Raw genomic sequence first — 19,133 nt, 5'->3', positions numbered from 1 at the left:
CCAGCCGGGGCAGCTCAGAGCTTTTCTTCCCCCCCCCCCACCCTGCACCCATGCCACCCCTACCCCACAGCCGGGGCAGCCTGGGCTCTGGGCTTCTCCCCTCCTTCCCTGACCAGCTTCTGCCGTAGCTCCGGACACCGAGCTCTGGGCTTCCTCACCCGGAAGCTCCTCCAGGAGCTGTGGGCTTGTGCTCCTTCCAGCTGCAGCAGGGGCAGCCCGGGCTTGGGGGTGTCCACCCAAGAGCTGGTCCAGCCAGGGCTCAGAGCTTCAGCTAGGGCTTCGGGCAGTCTGGGCTCGGGGTGTCCGCCTGCAAGCCACTCCAGCTGGGGCAGCCCGGGCTCAGGGTGTCCACCCCCGAGCTGCCACAGCCGGGGCAGCCTGGGACTCACGCTCGAGCTGGGGCTCATGCCCCCATGTTGCTGCAGCTGGGGCTCGGGGAAGCCCAGACTCACGGCTTGCACCCCCCTCCCATTTCAGCCAGGGCTCGGTGCAGCCCGGGCTCAGGGCTTTCACCCCCCTGCCACTCCAGCTGGGGCAGCCTGGCATCGGGGTATCTGCCTCCAAGCCGCTCCAGCCCGGCCTCAGGGCAGCCTGGATTCGGGGCTTCTACCCCCTTGACGCTCCAGCCGGGATTCAGGGCATCTTGCCCTGCGGCTCCTGCAGGGGCTGAGGGTACCCTAGTAGGGGCTTCTACCTTGGGGCTTTTTCCAGGGCAGGGGCACCCATTTTTCCTAGGGGGCCCGCAAATTGCCTGGGGGTGCCTGCCTTGATCTGTCTCCAGCATGGACTACAAGCTAGGAGCCCTTGGCCGATGGTGCTCCCAACAGCATGGCGCAGATCCTACCCACCTCCACCTCCGGGAACCTGCTGAGAGGGTACTGCCTTCAGAGCCCAGCTCTTCTGAAAACAGCACAGAAGTGAGGATGGAAATCTTGGGAATCCCCCTACAACTTTACAAACCCCCCCTCAATCCCATTTTGGGTCAGGACCCCCCACAGTTACAGCACTGTGAAATTTTAGATTTAAATATCTGAAATCTTGAAATTGACCAATTTTAAAATCCTCTGGCCATGAAATTGACCAAAATGGATCATGAATTTGGTAGGGCCCTATTAATATTCATTGGGTTGTTCCATGCCTTATTTACTGCACAACCTCTAAACCCTGCACTGATTAAATAGTTTTTGTTAGAGTTTGTTGGAAACTTTTAATCTGATTGATTTTCCAACAAAAAATGCCCTTTTTGCAAAACTTAAATTTTCCGCAGGAAATTTCCCACTCTTCTGCCAAAAGCGAAATTGACACAAGTTTTCAGGGAGGGCTGCTGGGACTGAGCGTCCTGGCTCTTAGCCTCCTCTCCAGCTCCAGGGTTGGAAAAGCAGAAACCTTTCAGCCTCCCTCCCAGCTCTAGGGCCAGAGTCTGAGTGCTCAGGCTCTCTGAACCTGTAGCCCTAAGGCTGGGGAAAGGCTGACAGAGTTTGGGGAAGGGTGAGTGACTGGGTCTTCTTGCTTTTTGGACAGCTGGGCTGGGCTCTTATCAATTTGACAGAAAGTAAAACTGACAAGAGCATTCTAGACAGACAACTAGGAAGCTAAACATTTCCATCTTTGATGTTTTGTCCTGGTTTGGGAGGATTTTATTTTATTTTTTTTTGGAAAGGGAATTCCTTTTTCCTACCGGTTCTAGCTTTTATTACTTCCTACTTTTCCATAAGGCGGTCATTGCCATAGTATCTGTGTTCCTCACAAGCATTAATTAATCTATTTTCACAACACTTGTGTGAAGTACGGTGGTATTATCCTTGTTTTACAGATTGGGAACTGAGGTGTAAAGGTTAAGGGCAAAATGTCCCCTTTGGGCATCTTAATTTCTGAATACCCAACTCTGATTTTTTCGCAGAGGTGGTATGGTCCCACTGCTCCAACTGATTTCAACTAGAATGGAGAGTGCTCAGTACTATTGTAAAGTCCTGGACATCTGGAGTTAGAAACACAAACATTGAGGAGCATACAATTACTGGCTACTTCTGAAAATTTTGGTCTAAATGACTTGCCCAGTACCACATAAGAAATCTGCGGCAAAACCAGACATAGAGCATAGTTCTTCAAGTTCTGAGTGGTTTACCGAATTTACAAGACCGCTCTTTCTTTGTGCAGCCCCCTAGCTCATTCGCTACGCATTTTCCAACATCCTCAGTGTCTGAGGCAAGGATGCTACAGAAAAACAGCTTCATTTACTACCTAACACTGCCTGATTCATTATCCAAGCTGTGTACTGAATAAAGCATGGGGTTTGTGGGGGGAAAAAAAGTAGTATGATTATGTAATTAAATACTCCTAAGGAGTAAAAATAATTAATTTTGGCATTTCCTAACTTGTTAGCATTTCACTTTGCAAACTTTATGCTCTTCTAATTCAACTTTTTGCATTGAATTTCCACATTGTGTGTGTGCGCGCGCGCTGGTGGTGTGTTTTTGATTTTTTTTTTTAAAGAAAACTGAAAAACCAGACATTCAAGCCCGTGCATCAGTTTATCTGCCTGATAATGCTGAATAAAGGGATTTTGAGATTCTGTGTTTGAATTTGAAGGGGAGTGTAGGTTAGTGCTTAAACAAGGAACCAAAAGCTATCACCCTAGGGTTCCATTTAAAAACAACAGCAGCAGCGCTTTGTATTTACATAGTGGATATTCGCCAGCGGGTCTCAAAGCACTGCACGAAGATGGGTATGCAAAAATAAAATTGTTTATTGTCTAACACTAATGGCCATAATACTTTTCATTTCTATGTTTACCTTATCAATTGTCTGCATTGTGTAACTTCTGATTTATAGTCATTGCTATGAACTACCCTCCTTTTCCCCATTTGGAAAATATATTGGGTTATTTTATTTTATATTATTATTGCTGATTCACTCCCTTCCCTTCTCAACAGGGACAGTTTTCAACTAGCATAAGCTTCTTTTCTGATTGCAGAATTGTGGCATTTTGGGCAGCGAGTAAAATATTTTTAAACAACTCCTACTCATCATTCAGATTAAGTATTTCCACACAATCTCTTTTGCTCATAACAGCTTTCAGCCCTGGGAAATTGACCTCTTAGAGGGCCAAATGTTATAGGCAGGGCTGGTAAAAATGCCTATTATTAAGGTTGTCAGATGCTTCCCATTGCATGACCCTTTTCCAGTTGCTTTTAAATTCTCCAACTAGAACAATTTGGACTGAAATTTTCCAAGCTGGGAAACCTTTAATTCTTTTAAACTGAAAAACAATTCGGAATAATATTTTTACCCATCCAAATGCCTGTGATGATTTACCTGAGTTGTTGCAACAACAGTAGTTACAGAAGATGTAGCTGAAGGTGACAAAGCTCCCACTTGCTGCAAGTGACCAGAAGCCTGCTGAGGTAAATGAGAACTGGAAATGGGAGTGTTAGATCCTGAGCCAGATACCGCATTAGGAAATGATACTGCTACATCATTGCTGCTATAAATACCTGGAAAAAAAACAACAGAAGTTTTATATAAAATTTCTCTCTTGTATTCATTAGTAGACATGCATATTTACTACAGAAAATTAATCTAGCAAGTTAACTAAAAAAAGCTGAAGTCAAGATTATTTAATGCACATTACAGAAAATTACTGTATTAGGATTTCAAACACAGTGATAGAAATATTCTAAACTCCAGAATATTTCAAATGTCTAAGAAACATGTGTTCTGATTTAGTAATTAATTCTTCTAAAATGTGTGTGACAAATCATAACATAGCTTTTATACACCATATCGAACGCATCTAAGTATTAGCGCTACCACAATTTGTTGCTAAAATGCTTGCTTTCAAGTGATCCTGTAATCTGTTTACTACTCCAATGAGCTATAGTCCAAGTTGAAATGGGTAAAGAATTGCGCATTGTCTTGTGCAACTGAAAATCATAGAATCATAGAATATCAGGGTTGGAAGGGACCTCAGGAGGTCATCTAGTCCAACCCCCTGCTCAAAGCAGGACGAATACCCAATTAAATCATCCCAGCCAGCGCTTTGTCAAGCCTGACCTTAAAAACTTCTAAGGAAGGAGATTCTACCACCTCCCTAGGTAACGCATTCCAGTGTTTCACCACCCTCCTAGTGAAAAAGTTTTTCCTAATATCCAACCTAAACCTCCCCCACTGCAACTTGAGACCATTACTCCTTGTCCTCTCATCTTCTACCACTGAGAATAGTCTAGAACTATTTGATGGGACAAGTGGTGCTATTCCATTAACTCAAAAACCCAAATGCCACAGAAACTTCAAGAAAAGACATCAAATGTTGGAAGACTCGTGATTAAATCATGAGAGCTGGCATTTCTGTGAATGTTAATGTTCCCATAAGAAGTCTTTGGTTATTGGGAGGAGAGAGGCTGGGTCTGAAATTTTCTGCTACAGCCAGGTAGTTCAAAAACATTCCTATCATTGCCAGAAAGACAAGAAACAGCTTAAATTTTTCAGCCATTCCACAGTAGGCTTTTTAGCAACTGTTAAGAACCTTGCAAAATTAGTAGTAGGTTGCTGCAACTCCTAGTTTAGTTTGATTTTAAGATGGAGAATAAATGTTGCAAGATAAAAGGTATTATCAGATAGTATAATGCTCATGGAGTGAAAAACTTTAGTTATTTTTTCAGAAAGACTAGATATAGTTTAATTTGCCAATTCATCCAGAATAGGCTTTGTAATAAAATATACTACAGTTTGACTACTTGCTGTTTCTGCAAAATCATTTTGGTTTTAGGAAGGAGATGGCCTCTCTCAGTACTTTGCTGCACCCTTAAAAGAACCACATTCTAATACTGTTAGCCCTGGTCTACACTAGGACTTTAGGTCGAATTTAGCAGAGTTAAATCGATGTAAACCTGCACCCGTCCACACGATGAAGCCCTTTATTTCGACTTAAAGGGCTCTTAAAATCGATTTCCTTACTCCACCCCTGACAAGTGGATTAGCGCTTAAATCGGCCTTGCCAGGTTGAATTTGGGGTACTGTGGACACAATTCGATGGTACTGGCCTCCGGGAGCTATCCCAGAGTGCTCCATTGTGATCGCTCTGGACAGCACTCTCAACTCAGATGCACTGGCCAGATAGACAGGAAAAGAACCGCGAACTTTTGAATCTCATTTCCTGTTTGGCCAGCGTGGCAAGCTGCAGGAGACCATGCAGAGCTCATCAGTAGAGATGACCATGATGGAGTCCCAGAATCGCAAAAGAGCTCCAGCATGGACTGAACGGGAGGTACGGGATCTGATCGCTGTATGGGGAGAGGAATCTGTGCTACCAGAACTCCGTTCCAGTTTTCGAAATGCCAAAACCTTTCTCAAAATCTCCCAAGGCATGAAGGACAGAGGCCATAACAGGGACCCGAAGCAGTGCCACGTGAAACTTAAGGAGCTGAGGCAAGCCTACCAGAAAACCAGAGAGGCAAACGGCCGCTCCGGGTCAGAGCCCCAAACATGCTGCTTCTATGATGAGCTGCATGCCATTTTAGGGGGTTCAGCCACCACTACCCCAGCCGTGTTGTTTGACTCCTTCAATGGAGATAGAGGCAACACGGAAGCAGGTTTTGGGGACGAAGAAGATGATGATGATGAGGTTGTAGATAGCTCACAGCAAGCAAGCGGAGAAACCGTTTTTCCCGAAGCCAGGAACTGTTTCTCACCCTGGACCTGGAGCCAGTACTCCCTGAACCCACCCAAGGCTGCTTCCTGGACCCGGCAGGCGGAGAAGGGACCTCCGGTGAGCGTACCTTTTAAAATACTATACATGGTTTAAAAGCAAGCATGTGAAAGAATTACTTTTCCCTGGCATTCGCGGCTCTCCTGGATGTACTCCCAAAGCCTTTGCGAAAGGTTTCTGGGGAGGGCAGCCTTATTACGTCCTCCATGGTAGGACACTTTACCACTCCAGGCCAGTAACACGTACTCGGGAATCACTGTACAACAAAGCATTGCAGTGTATGTTTGCTGGCGTTCAAACAACATCCATTCTTTATCTCTCTGTGTTATCCTCAGGAGAGTGAGATATCATTCATGGTCACCTGGTTGAAATAGGGTGCTTTTCTTCAGGGGACACTCAGAGGAGCCCGTTCCTGCTGGGCTGTTTACCTGTGGCTGAACAGAAATGTTCCCCACTGTTAGCCACGGGGAGGGTTGAGGGGGTAGCCACGCGGTAGGGGGAGGCAAAATGTGACCTTGTAACGAAAGCACATGTGCTATGTATGTAATGTTAACAGCAAGGTTTACCCTGAAAGACTGTAGCCACTGTTTTATAAAATGTGTCTTTTTAAATATCGCTGTCCCTTTTTTTTTCTCCACCAGCTGCATGTGTTTCAATGATCACAGGATCTTCTCCTTCCCAGAGGCTAGTGAAGATTAGAAAGAAAAAAAACGCACTTGTGATTAAATGTTCTCTGAGCTCATGCTGTCCTCCCACTCTGACAGAGCACAGACGAATGCGTGGAGGCAAATAATGTCAGAGTGCAGGAAAGCACAAAATGACCGGGAGGAGAGGTGGCGGGCTGAAGAGAGTAAGTGGCGGGCTGAAGAGAGGGCTGAAGCTCAAATGTGGCGGCAGCGTGATGAGAGGAGGCAGGATTCAATGCTGAGGCTGCTGGAGGACCAAACCAGTATGCTCCAGTGTATGGCTGAGCTGCAGCAAAGGCAGCTGGAGCACAGACTGCCACTACAGCCCCTCTGTAACCAACCGCTCTCCTCCCCAAGTTCCATACCCAGACGCCCAAGAATGCGGTGGGGGGGCCACCGGCCAACCAGCCACTCCGCCACAGAGGATTGCCCAAAAAAAAGAAGGCTGGCATTCAATAAATTTTAAAGTTGTAAACTTTTAAAGTGCTGTGCTTAAAGTGCTGTGTGGCATTTTCCTTCCCTCCTCCACCACCCCTCCTGGGCTACCTTGGTAGTCATCCCCCTATTTGTGTGATGATTGAATAAAGAATGCATGAATGTGAAGCAACAATGACTTTATTGCCTCTGCAAGCAATGATTAAAGGGAGGAGGGGAGGGTGGTTAGCTTGCAGGGAAGTAGAATGAACCAAGGGGCGGGGGGTTTCATCAAAGACAAACAAAAAGAACTTTCACACTGTAGCCTGGCCAGTCATGAAACTGGTTTTCAAAGCTTCTCTGATGCGTACCGCGCCCTCCTGTGCTCTTCTAACCGCCCTGGTGTCTGGCTGCGTGTAACCAGCAGCCAGGCGATTTGTCTCAACCTCCCACCCCGCCATAAACGTCTCCCCCTCACTCTCACAGATATTGTGGAGCACACAGCAAGCAGTAATAACAGTGGGAATATTGGTTTCGCTGAGGTCTAAGCGAGTCAGTAAACTGCGCCAGCGTGCCTTTAAACGTCCAAAAGCACATTCTACCACCATTCTGCACTTGCTCAGCCTGTAGTTGAACAGCTCCTGACTACTGTCCAGGCTGCCTGTGTACAGCTTCATGAGCCCTGGCATTAAAGGGTAGGCTGCGTCCCCAAGGATACATATAGGCATTTCAACGTCCCCAACAGTTATTTTCTGGTCTGGGAATAAAGTCCCCTCCTGCAGCTTTTGAACAGACCAGAGTTCCTGAAGAAGCGAGCGTCATGTACCTTTCCCAGCAATCCCACGTTGATGTTGGTGAAACGTCACTTGTGATCCACCAGAGCTTGCAGCACTATTGAAAAGTACCCCTTGCGGTTTATGTACTCGCCAGCTTGGTGCTCCGGTGCCAAGATAGGGATATGGGTTCTGTCTATGGCCCCACCACAGTTAAGGAATCCCATTGCAGCAAAGCCATCCACTATGACCTGCACATTTCCCAGGGTCACTACCCTTGATATCAGCAGATCTTTGATTGCGTGGGCTACTTGCATCACAGCAGCTCCAACAGTAGATTTGCCCACTCCAAATTGATTCCCAACTGACTGGTAGCTGTCTGGCGTTGCAAGCTTCCACAGGGCTATCGCCACTCGCTTCTCAACTGTGAGGACTGCTCTCATCTTGGTATTCATGCGCTTCAGGGCAGGGGAAAGCAAGTCACAAAGTTCCATGAAGGTGCCCCTACGCATGCGAAAGTTTCGCAGCCACTGGGAATCGTCCCAGACCTGCAACACTATGCGGTCCCACCAGTCTGTGCTTGTTTCCCGAGCCCAGAATTGGCGTTCCACAGCATGAACCTGCCCCATTAGCACCATGATGCATGCATTGGCAGGGCCCAGGCTTTCAGAGAAATCTGTGTCCATGTCCTGATCACTCATGTGACCGAGCTGACGTCGCCTCCTCGCCCGGTATCGCTTTGCCAGGTTCTGGTGCTGCATATACTGCTGGATAATGCATGTGGCATTTAATGTGCTCCTAATTGCCAAAGTGAGCTGAGCGGCCTCCATGCTTGCCTTGGTATGGCGTCCACACAGAAAAAAGGCGCGGAACGATTGTCTGCCGTTGCTCTGACGGAGGGAGGGGCGACTGACGACATGGCTTACAGGGTTGGCTTCAGGGAGCTAAAATCAACAAAGGGGGTGGCTTTACATCAAGGAGTATTTCAGGCAGGACTTCACGGAGGGTTCCAATAAGAAATGGTGCACCTAAGTTATTGTTCTTATTGGAACAATGAGGTTACTCTGGCCTCTGATTGATACATGGCTAGATTTACCTTGCTGCACCTTCTCTGTGAGTGACTGCAGTGTGACCTAGAGGAATGACCTGGGGGGGAGAGGGGGGAAGCAAATGAGTACAAAACAAATTTGGTCTATTTCTTGTTTTGATCCACTCCATCTATCTTTTACATCTTTGACTGGCAGCAGACGGTGCAGAAGGACTGCATGCCATCCACATCTCATGGCTGCCCGGCAGAAGATGATGCAATAGGACTGCTAGCAATCCGTATCGCCTGCCTGCTCACCATAAGACGGTTCAATAGGACTGACTGCAGGACTAAAGAGAATGACCTGGTCGAGTCACTCCAAATTTAGTCCCTGAGCCCATACCTGCCCACGTGCTCCTGGCCGACGTGGCCAGGAGCACCTCGGACATGACGAGGACAGCTACCAGTTGTACTGTTCCGTCTGCTGCCACAAGGCAATGGGTTGCTGCTACTGTGTAGCAATGCAATACCACGTCTGCCAGCACCCAGGAGACATAGGGTGACAGTTACCTGAGCGGGCTCCATGCTTGTTGTGGTATGGCGTCTGCACAGGTAACTCAGGAAAAAAGGCGCAAAACGATTGTCTGCCCTTGCTTTCACGGAGGGAAGGAGGGAACGGGGGCCTGACGATATGTACCCAGAACCACCCACGACAATGTTTTAGCCCCATCAGGCATTGGGATCTCAACCCAGAATCCCAATGGGCAGCGGAGACAGCGGGAACTGTGGGATAGCCACCCACAGTGCAACACTCCGGAAGTCGATGCTAGCCTCGGTACTGTGGAAGCACTCCGCCGAGTTAATGCACTTAATGCACTTAGAGCATTTTCTGTGGGGACACACACACTCGAATATATAAAACCGATTTCTAAAAAAACGACTTCTATAAATTCGACCTGATTTCATACTGTAGACATATCCTTATAGTCACATTCAGTAGCACTTTACTCCAGGAATAGTCCCATTGACTTCACTGGGACTAGTTTTGCAGTAAGGTGTTACTGAATTTGAATAAGGGGATTAGAATCTGGCCCTTAATTTGCAAATCAATCTTTGATTTTCACACTTAGAAGAGTATGCTAAGGTATATAGAAAAACAGACATAAAAGACAAATTTTCCAGAATTCATGGATAGCTAAACATCCATGGATTATGTGACAGAAATATTAAATGTTCTGTATAATTTCCAGAAAACATGAGTAGCTTTCTGATAAAGGCAGTCCTCTTGTAAGTGGGTTATAAGAGCTTTTATGTTGATTCTCAGATGTACATAACTTCTCTATACTGACATAAAATGCATGGAAGTAGAAGATGTGAAAATTTGCCCACAAGAAGTTATTACTTGTTACTCTTTAAAATAGAGCATGAGGAGACATAAATGTTTGACACCTTGTTTAACATCACTTACACAGTCACTAAACATGGTTTCAGATTTTGAAATAGTCCAAAAATAATGCCTTCAAAATTTAGAACAAGACTAAAAATGATCTTATTCATGGATCAACTATATCATCAGAGTACAAGCCTTCATAGAGACAACTGCAAAAAATTTATCAGCAATGCATAAAGAAAGCAAGATTTATTGCTGTGCACATTGCATGGATCTACTGACAAGTCTGTAGCAGAGAAAGAGTAAGGTATACAGCAGATTTGTGCATGACAATTTTTATACTCCCTTTGCTGACATACAGAAGTAGACCTCAAATTTGGGCCAGCTAATGGTAACATACACAAAGTAAGAAGAGCTTTAAAAGTGGTTGTTTTAAAACAGATGAGTTCAAATTAGAACTGACTAGCCTAAATTTAGAAAGTGCAGCAGCGAATAAAGGTTGTTCAAGTGGTATATAGGCCAAGTTTAAATAACATACACCCTTTTTATGTTACTGTTGCGCACTACAGTAAACTTGAGCTTGCAATTCAGGATCTCAACAAAAAACTAGTCCTATCTTCAGAAGCGTGAGTGTATTTTGAAAGACATTTTAATTTTTTCTATTTCAGTCCAAAAAGAGGAAAAACACCAAACTCTTGCTGATGACTAAGGCAACAGTAAGCTATTTGGGAGGTATCTACAATATATGCTTGATTGCTAGTCAATATGGAACACTTTTGTCATAAACATAGGGAGAAGGGTAGCAACCTTTAGTATGCAGTAGCATAAAATCTCTCCTTGGCAGTTGTACTGGATTGCTTTACCTGTAAGGGGTTAAGCAGTTCAAACAACCTAGAAGGACCAAAGAAGATACTTTCAAATCGGGGAGCAGGGGGGAAGATTTTTTTGTTGTTCTCTTTTGTTGTTCCTTCTCTGGACAGAGGGAGAAGCCAGGTAGGTACAACATCTCCTGAAAATATACCTGGAATAATCCATCTAAAACCACAGAAATTGTAAGTAGGGCAAGGAAATTTGTTAGGTTATCTTTTGTTTTGGCTTGTGAATTTTCCTTTGCTACAGAGGTAGTTTTATTCCTGTTTGTGTAATTATGAAGCTGAGACCAGAGAGGAATCCTCTGTGTTTTAAATCTTTTTATTACCCTGTAAAGTTACCTTCCGTCCTGATTTTGCAGGTGTGATTCTTTCATTTTTTTCTTTATAAATAAAGTTCTTCTTTTAAGAACCCAATTGATTTCAGGTTTCAGAGTGGTAGCCGTGTTAGTCTGTATCAGCAAAAAGAATGAGGAGTACTTGTGGCACCTTAGAGACTAACTAATTTATTTGGGCATAAGCTTTTGTGGGCTAAAACCCACTTCATCAGATGCATGTAGTGGAAAATACAGCAGGAAGATATATATATACACACACACACACACAGAGAACATGAAAAGATGGGGGTTGCCATACCAACTGTAATGAGACAAATCAATTAAAGTGAGCTATTATCAGCAGGAGAAAAAAAACTTTTGTAGTGATAATCAGGATGGTCCATTTCAAACAGTTGACAAAAAGGTGTGAGTAACAGTAGGGGGGAAAATTAGCATGGGGAAATTGTTTTTAGTTTGTGTAATGATCCATCCACTCCAGTCTTTATTCAAGCCTAATTTGATGGTATCCAGTTTGTAAATTAATTCCAGTTCTGCAGTTTCTCGGTGGAGTCTGTTTTTGAAGTTTTTTTTGTTGAAGAATTGCCACTTTTAGGTCTGTAATTGAGTGTCCAGGGAGGCTGATGTGTTCTATGACTGGTATTTGAATGTTCTAATTCTTGATGTCTGATTTGTGTCTTTTTTTTTTTGCGTAGAGACTGTCCGGTTTGGCCAATGTACATGGCACATGATAGCATATATCACATTTTTAAATGATCAGGTGAACAAGCCCCTCCTGGTGTGGCTGATATGATTAGGTCCTATGATGGTGTCCCTTGAATAGATATGTGGACAGAGTTGGCAATGGGGTTTGTTGCAAGGAAAGGTTCCTGGATTAGTGTTTTTGCTATGTGGTGTGTGGTTGCTGGTGAGTATTTGCTTCAGGTTGCGGGGCTGTCTGTAAGTGAGGACTGGCCTGTCTCCCAAGGTCTGTAAGAGTGAGGAATCATCCTTCAGGATATGTTGTGGATCCTTGATGACGAGCTGGAGAGATTTTAGCTGGGGGCTGAAGATGACGGCTAGTGGCTTTCTGTTATTTTCTTTGTTGGGCCTGTCCTGCAGTAGGTGACTTCTGGGTACTCTTCTGGCAATACTGCTTCTCATACCTTCTTGTCAACTGTTTGAAATGGGCCATCCTGATTATCACTACAAAAGCTTTTTTTTCTCCTGATAATAGCAGCCATCTTAATTGATTTGTCTCAGAGTTCGTATGGCAACCCCCATCTTTTCATGTTCTCTGTATATGTGTGTGTGTGTATATATATATATCTTCCTACAGTATTTTCCACTCTATGCATCTGATGAAGTGGGTTTTAGCCCATGAAAGCGTATGCCCAAATAAATTTGTTAGTCTCTGGGGTGCTACAAGTACTCCTCGTTCTTTTTTTTTTTGATTGATTTCAGTGTCTTAAAGACAAAGGGTCTGGTCTGTGCTCACATTGCTAAAGCAATTGATTGGTATATTATTCTCAAGCCTCCCCAGGAAAGGGGGTGAAGGGCTTGGGGGGTTATTTTGGAGGGATAGGGATTCCAAGTGACCCTTCCCTGAATTTTTGTGTAAATCACTTGGTGGTGGCAGCAATACAGTCCAAGGACAAGGAAAGGAATTTGTGCCTTGGGGAAGTTTTAACCTAAGATGGTAGAATATAAGCTCAGGGGGTCCCCACATCCGTACCCCAGAGTTCAGAGTTGGGGGGAACCCTGACAACTTTGAAGAAACTTTTTCAGGGTTTGAGGTAGTCCAAGTTGGGAGTATTCTTGAGGAGATCAAGACAGGCAAGTCTGTGGACAGAAATCGTAGATGGATGGACGTAATCATATTGTACCTGATGTCTCTCTTTCTATCTTGAGAAATTTCTCATTTGCGGTTTTGCAAGAGGTCTTTGGTGGAACTCCAACAATGAAAGACAACCCTGCCTCTTAAGGATGGCAAATTTAAATGGGGGAAATATTTTTGGTTTTCTGAGAACAAACAGCAACTACCACACACATGGTTTCAATGCTTGGACTTCACACAGAGACCTATTGTTTAAAAAGCATGTGGTCTACTACAATGTACATGGATTGAAGAGGAAAATGAGAGTGCCTTTTAACAATGGTTTCCTCTAAAATTACAATTAAGGACCACTGACTGCATAAAAAGTGATCGGTTTCATATATGAGTAACAAAACTTTTCACCATAGGCCACCACAAGCCTGTCAGGATATGTGCTTTTGTCCTTTAGCACTACAGGATTAGAAGATGGGTTTTCCCATAATGAACTTGAAGAACAGAAGTTATTTGTGGACAGAGAGAGTAGGCACTCAACAGCAACAGTACGCAACTCTAGTGGAAGATTGTACTTGTGTTATTTTGATTTCAAACGAGAGGAATACTACATATGATATTTAAATATGAGAATTTTAACTGACGTTATAGGCTCAGTTCTGACTCAGTCTCAGACAGGTGGTGGCAGTGACATTTATTTTCTATTGCAGCATGGACAAAATGTATATGATCATGGAGTCAAGAGAATCAAAATGAAACCCTGGTAACAACAGTCGAAGCATAAGACAGAATGCAGAAATTTGCCTGTAAGACCATCTCACCAGCAACAGTATTTCATTTTAAATTTACTTGAGACAATAAGACTGCAGCCTGAAAATTGGGACCACCTTATTTTCTTGTCTGAAAACCAATTTGAAGTTTTAGTTTAGCTGTCTATGAACACGTAATAAATTTTTTTTGCCTCAGCCTGTGAGCGAGGGAGTCAGAATTTCAATTCCAGGTGCATTTTGGGGAAAAGTTACAGTTTTTCATTTAACCTATTTCTGTCTTATCTGAATTTTGCCTGCCTAGAGGTGATATATAACCAAATTATAATCTATTCAAAAATATATGCATTTAATTAAAACACTAACACTAGTAATACTGCAAGATAAGCAAGGGATAATTACTTACTTGTGACCTTATAACAAGCCAGAACTACCCTTGTTTTCAACAGTTTGGGGCCTTTTTCACAGGCAAACCAGCCTCATTCTCCATCTGAGACCAACAAACAACTTTCTGCTTCAGTTCCTTGATGAGCTGGAAGCAAAGAACTCTCTACATTTTAAACTTAACAGATATGCCCAAAGAATATGCATATGATAAAAAATTAGAAAAATTTAGACACAGAAAATGTCACCCTCTCTGCAAAAGCCTGAGGGGAGGTGAGTTAGAAATCAGAAATCTAGGCAAATAGTATCTTCAGAAAAGCACAACTATAAGTAATTATCTATCCCTTTTCCAAAAAAATTATGTTTGTTAGATTCATACTAAAAGACTTGAAATGAGTCTCCACAAAACCAGGATTCTCCAATCTTATAGCAACAAAAATTGTACAAGACCGTTTCATATAAGCCAAAGAGAGATCATGGAGACTTACAAATCTCCATGCACAACAGGAGATATAAGGGTTGGGAGAACACTGAAGAGGTGTCAATAGATAAAGGCAGGTCCATATGGTCTCAAGATGCAACAAAAACCTTATTGTCTTCAAGACAGTTGTATAGATGGACATTCCTTAATATAATAGTATAAATTCAAATACTGTACCAGATGCTTGCTAAGCGGTTCAGAGAACATGAGTATACCAAACATTATAGACAGCTCATGGAAAAGGGTCAGCTTAATAAAGAATCTACAAGAACATCTTCCACAAGAAAAACCAGTTTGAGAGAGGAAGGTACTCCAGTTGGATGATAATCTCCATAAAATTATAGATCAAGTCCCACACAATTTGACAAATAGAAACAACATTACAACAATTCTCACCTATCCCGAGGGAACAGGGTTAAGAGGGGAAGATCCATTCTTTCTCCCAGCTATCCAGAAAAACCCTTTGGTAGGTAAGCATCAACAGAATCTGATTCCATTCATAATGATTCTTAAACAAATGGCTGTCAGTGTACACATACAGTGACTAGAAGTACAATTAGTCTTTCTTCTGGTACTACTTGTGGTTTTTGCTTTTCTATAAGGCCCATTGTACAAGAACTGCAGAATTTATATCTCAAGTCTTTGCTGATCTTAACTGGCCAGAAGGTCCCAAGGAGTTGTTCAGGATGGATATATTGCCAATAAAGTGAGAAAACTGGAACTGACCTACAGTGTTAGAGAGTATCTGTTACAGTGCATTCAGCCACTTCTTTCTGCTACATCCAAGAACGGTATTTTGGACTTGATCCTACATCCACTGAAGTTCATGACAAAGCTCCCACTGTCTTCCATAGTACAGGATCAGGTCCTTAGTGAGTCATTGCAGGCAGACATATACTAGTGTAGTAACTGAAAAAACCCTTCTAAACAATGAGTTGTTTAATAAAATTCAGCCAATAAATCGGAGCCTAAAAATTAGGCTTCTAAATCCAAATTAAGACATCTAAGGGTGGATTTCCAGAAGCACCTAAATAGCACAGCTCCCATTTGCTCAAACTCTGCAGCTTTGATGCGTCTACAGCTGTTTATGAACCATTTCCAGAAGGCCCATTTAGTACATTCCATGACAGCATCACAGACAGAAAGGACAGCAGCTACCACACAGTAAGTCTGTAAAGCTAACAATATGGTCTTCCACCAACACTTTTATAAAGAACTACAACTTTGACCTTCATTATGCTGCAGAAACATCATTAGTCAAAAAGTTGTAAAAAGCAGAGATTTCTAAAAATATCATAAATATACTATTTAAGGAGGAGAGAACTCTGGTACTTCTGTCTTTCTTAACTCTCCCTTCCTACCTAAGTTCCCTCTAAGCTGCACAGGTGGGCAGCGGCCCAGCAGACTATCAAGTGCCATGAGCACTTCAGGTGTCCCTCCCCACACTGCCTTGCTGCTCCTGCCCTCTCTGCCTTGGAGCTGTTCCCGGGAGCCTCTTGCTTGCTGCGCAGAGCTGGGGGGAGGGGTCCGGGGGTGCTGATGTCAGGGTGTCCTCCTCCCAACACCCTTGTATCCCATCTCCACAGAGCGGGGGTGTGGGGGACAAAACAGGGCTCAGGAGGGAGGGAGCTTGCTGGCAACTGCTGCTGTGTCTGAACGTGCTGATCTACTTAAAAAGGCAACATACTTAAAGTGGGGCAGAATACTTAAAGGGGCAACACACGTCTCTGTCACACACAGACCCACACTGTCTTTTATACTCACCTCCCAACACATACTTGTATTGTTACTTCTTCATACTTCTTTCAAAGTGTGTTATTTTAGTTTTTTGACTGGTCAATACATTTCATAATTTTTATTTCTCTTATGCTTAAATTTAATTATTTGAGAAGCGAGTTCTAAAATGTCTAACCTGTCCTGGCTGGAATAATTATCCCTATGGTAACTTTTTAAAAATATATATTATATCTAGGTTTTTGGTTTCTACTGGTGGTGCATATCAGCACATTACCTCGATATAGTGCACATAACAAAATTAATTCTGCACATGGATGGAAAAAATTAGCAGGAGCACTGCTCCCTACTCATTTTTGTGTACTGCTTGCTGTGTCAAAAATGTCTCTGACTGGAACAACCAGTATGATCCTGTATGAAATCTGCACTACCTGTTGATCTTCTTTCTAAGAAGGACCCTGCCCCTGCTTGCCTCACTCACCCAAAATAAATCTTTCAGGCATTTCTATGATGACCAAGGTCCATATACGTAGTTACAATAGTTTTGTGAAATAAGGTGTATCTGTTAAGAAGTTTATGTTTATTCTAATAATAAGAATTTAGTGTTTCTATATAGCTTTGAAATACACTTCTGGAGAAAAAACTGAGGGGCCCAGAGCCCCATGATCAAGTCTGCCTCTGCTATTTATGAGAAGAGAATTGCATCTCAAAACGTTTTGGAGTGGGGGAAAAGATCACTCCTAGAAAGTACATCATCAGTTAACAAATTTTTGATTTTTCCATCTCGGCCTAGCAAGGAGATTGTGACTTTCTTTTAGATGAAGACTTTGTCACTATGATCCTTTGAGATTAGGTTAATGGAACATGCTCTACACAGGCCTAAACCTTAAGACAACCTGATACATAAAGTTGATACAGAATGTAGGACCTCCCTCATTAAAGAAACATACTGCAGTGAGAGCATGATACCTATATCCCAGGGTGCCCATTGGTTTCCAGGCAGAATTAAAGGTGTTGCTTTTGACCTATAAAGTCTTAAATGACTTCAGACCTATCAAACTGAGACCCCGTCTACTTCAGTACCATACTGCCACAGTGGTGATCAGTGGAAGCATTGGATCCCGCTTAGGATAAGAGAGGGAGTCATTGGCAGGATGATCCCTACAGGCCCTAAGGGGCCCTTAACTTTGGAAGCTACTTTCTCCCTTTTGTCTTGGTGCCAAATGATCTGAACTTGGTGATTTTCAGGACACGTTGCAGGGCCCAGCTGTATAGCCAGGATTTGGGAGGAGAAGGAAAATGACAGGGGTGACATGTAGAAGAGCATTGTTGGGAATTTTACTGTGGCTGGTTATTTTTGGTTTGGGGTACGGAGTAAATGTTGTCCTTACTGTTTACTGACTGTATATTTACATTTTGAGATGAGTGACTAGAGCCTAAGACAGATGCTTTTAAATGATCGGCAGTGCAGTTTGCAACCCCCATAGTTCAGGTTGCCTGACACTTTCTACTTTAAGCAACTATTTTTAGTTGCCTATAATTTTGCCAAACGTATACCATTCAAGTAGACATTTCTGATGCTGATAGCTGCCTCTGACTGATTTTTATTTAATATTCAATTAAAACAGTTCAGCCATTTCTGAGAATGAAGTCAGGGGAAAATACTTATATTTTGCCCATGTTAAAAAGATTCTTACAATCATTTTGTTGAGATGTTCTAGCGCCTTCATACTTTGGTGCAGTGATTTGAAATTTGGCAGGGGGAACACACGCTGGTGTCAGGAATTTACCTTTTGCCCTCCTGGTGAAATCCCACCCAAATTTGGCAAAGTTATAAGCCTCTGAAGAATCTCAGTTCACACTTGCTCAGTAGGGGCTCTTTATAATTTGGCAGAAAATTCCCTGAAGATTCAGTGTGGACTTCTGTCAGGGCAGGGCAGCAGGAGCTGATGACTTGCTCTGTAATTGCTTCTCCCAGCCACTGGGGTACACTGTGTTGCCAGAACTGAGAACAAGGAGACTATTCTGTACTCTTAATACTCCCCTTGTTGGCACCCAGACACGTTAAGAGGTGGAAGAACAAGCTTTACTTGAATGCAGAGGGGTGAGGAACTGGGGTTGGGGTGCAGAAGAGATGCAGAGACGAAGGGCAGAGGGAGATAAGATCCTTGCAGGTGGGAGATCAGACCGGAATATGAGCTGTGATGGGAGAGGATACGAGTGAGGCAGGACTGACAGTAGTCACAGAGCAGTGGAAGGTAAGGGATGAACAGAAACCGAGGAAGAGAGAGTTGGGGGAAGGGGTGGACAGGGACAGGAGCTAAACAGTGGGGGACAGGAACAGAAGTGGGCAGGGAAAGGCTGTAATCACTATAGCACACTCCCCTACAGAATGTGGAAACAAACCTAGGAGTCTTAAGCCTCAACACTCCTTTGGTGTCTAGCAAACAGCTGTAAAACACACTGGCAAAGTGTGTCTCTCCGTCCCCCTCTAGTGGCAGGTCCACATAGAACTTAGCCTTCAAAGTCAAGTCCAAGGTAGGTAAGGTAAGATACAGACCTGTCAAAGTGTGCATCTCAGGAAATTCATACACTATCTCAAAGTCTCTTTAAATTCAGACTATCCTACTTAATTACTATGTTGGAAGCAAAACTACTCACATGTTGTTCTTGTGGGGGAGGGGGAGCGTTCTCTTTGGTTTTAGGGTTTCTCTCTCTCTCTCTTTTATTACTTTTAAGACTAAGCAAAAGGAGGGAGA

The 19,133-nt window shown here is 43.5% G+C and overlaps 1 protein-coding gene across 8 annotated transcripts in view; it reads right to left on the bottom strand.

Annotated features, from left to right (window-relative positions):
• The window catches only part of MLLT10 (MLLT10 histone lysine methyltransferase DOT1L cofactor), a 221,131-nt gene that overhangs the window by 43,041 nt on the left and 158,957 nt on the right, over positions 1–19,133 (bottom strand). For all 8 annotated transcript variants that reach the window (XM_077808198.1, XM_077808197.1, XM_077808199.1 and 5 more), the window contains one exon: positions 3,316–3,494. In XM_077808198.1, the coding sequence (XP_077664324.1) occupies positions 3,316–3,494 (179 nt within the window). The remainder of the gene's footprint in view (positions 1–3,315; positions 3,495–19,133) is intronic.

This window comes from Eretmochelys imbricata, chromosome 2, assembly GCF_965152235.1.
Source record: "Eretmochelys imbricata isolate rEreImb1 chromosome 2, rEreImb1.hap1, whole genome shotgun sequence".
Classification (NCBI taxonomy): domain Eukaryota; kingdom Metazoa; phylum Chordata; order Testudines; family Cheloniidae; genus Eretmochelys; species Eretmochelys imbricata.
This window is presented reverse-complemented; position numbering and strand designations above follow the sequence as displayed.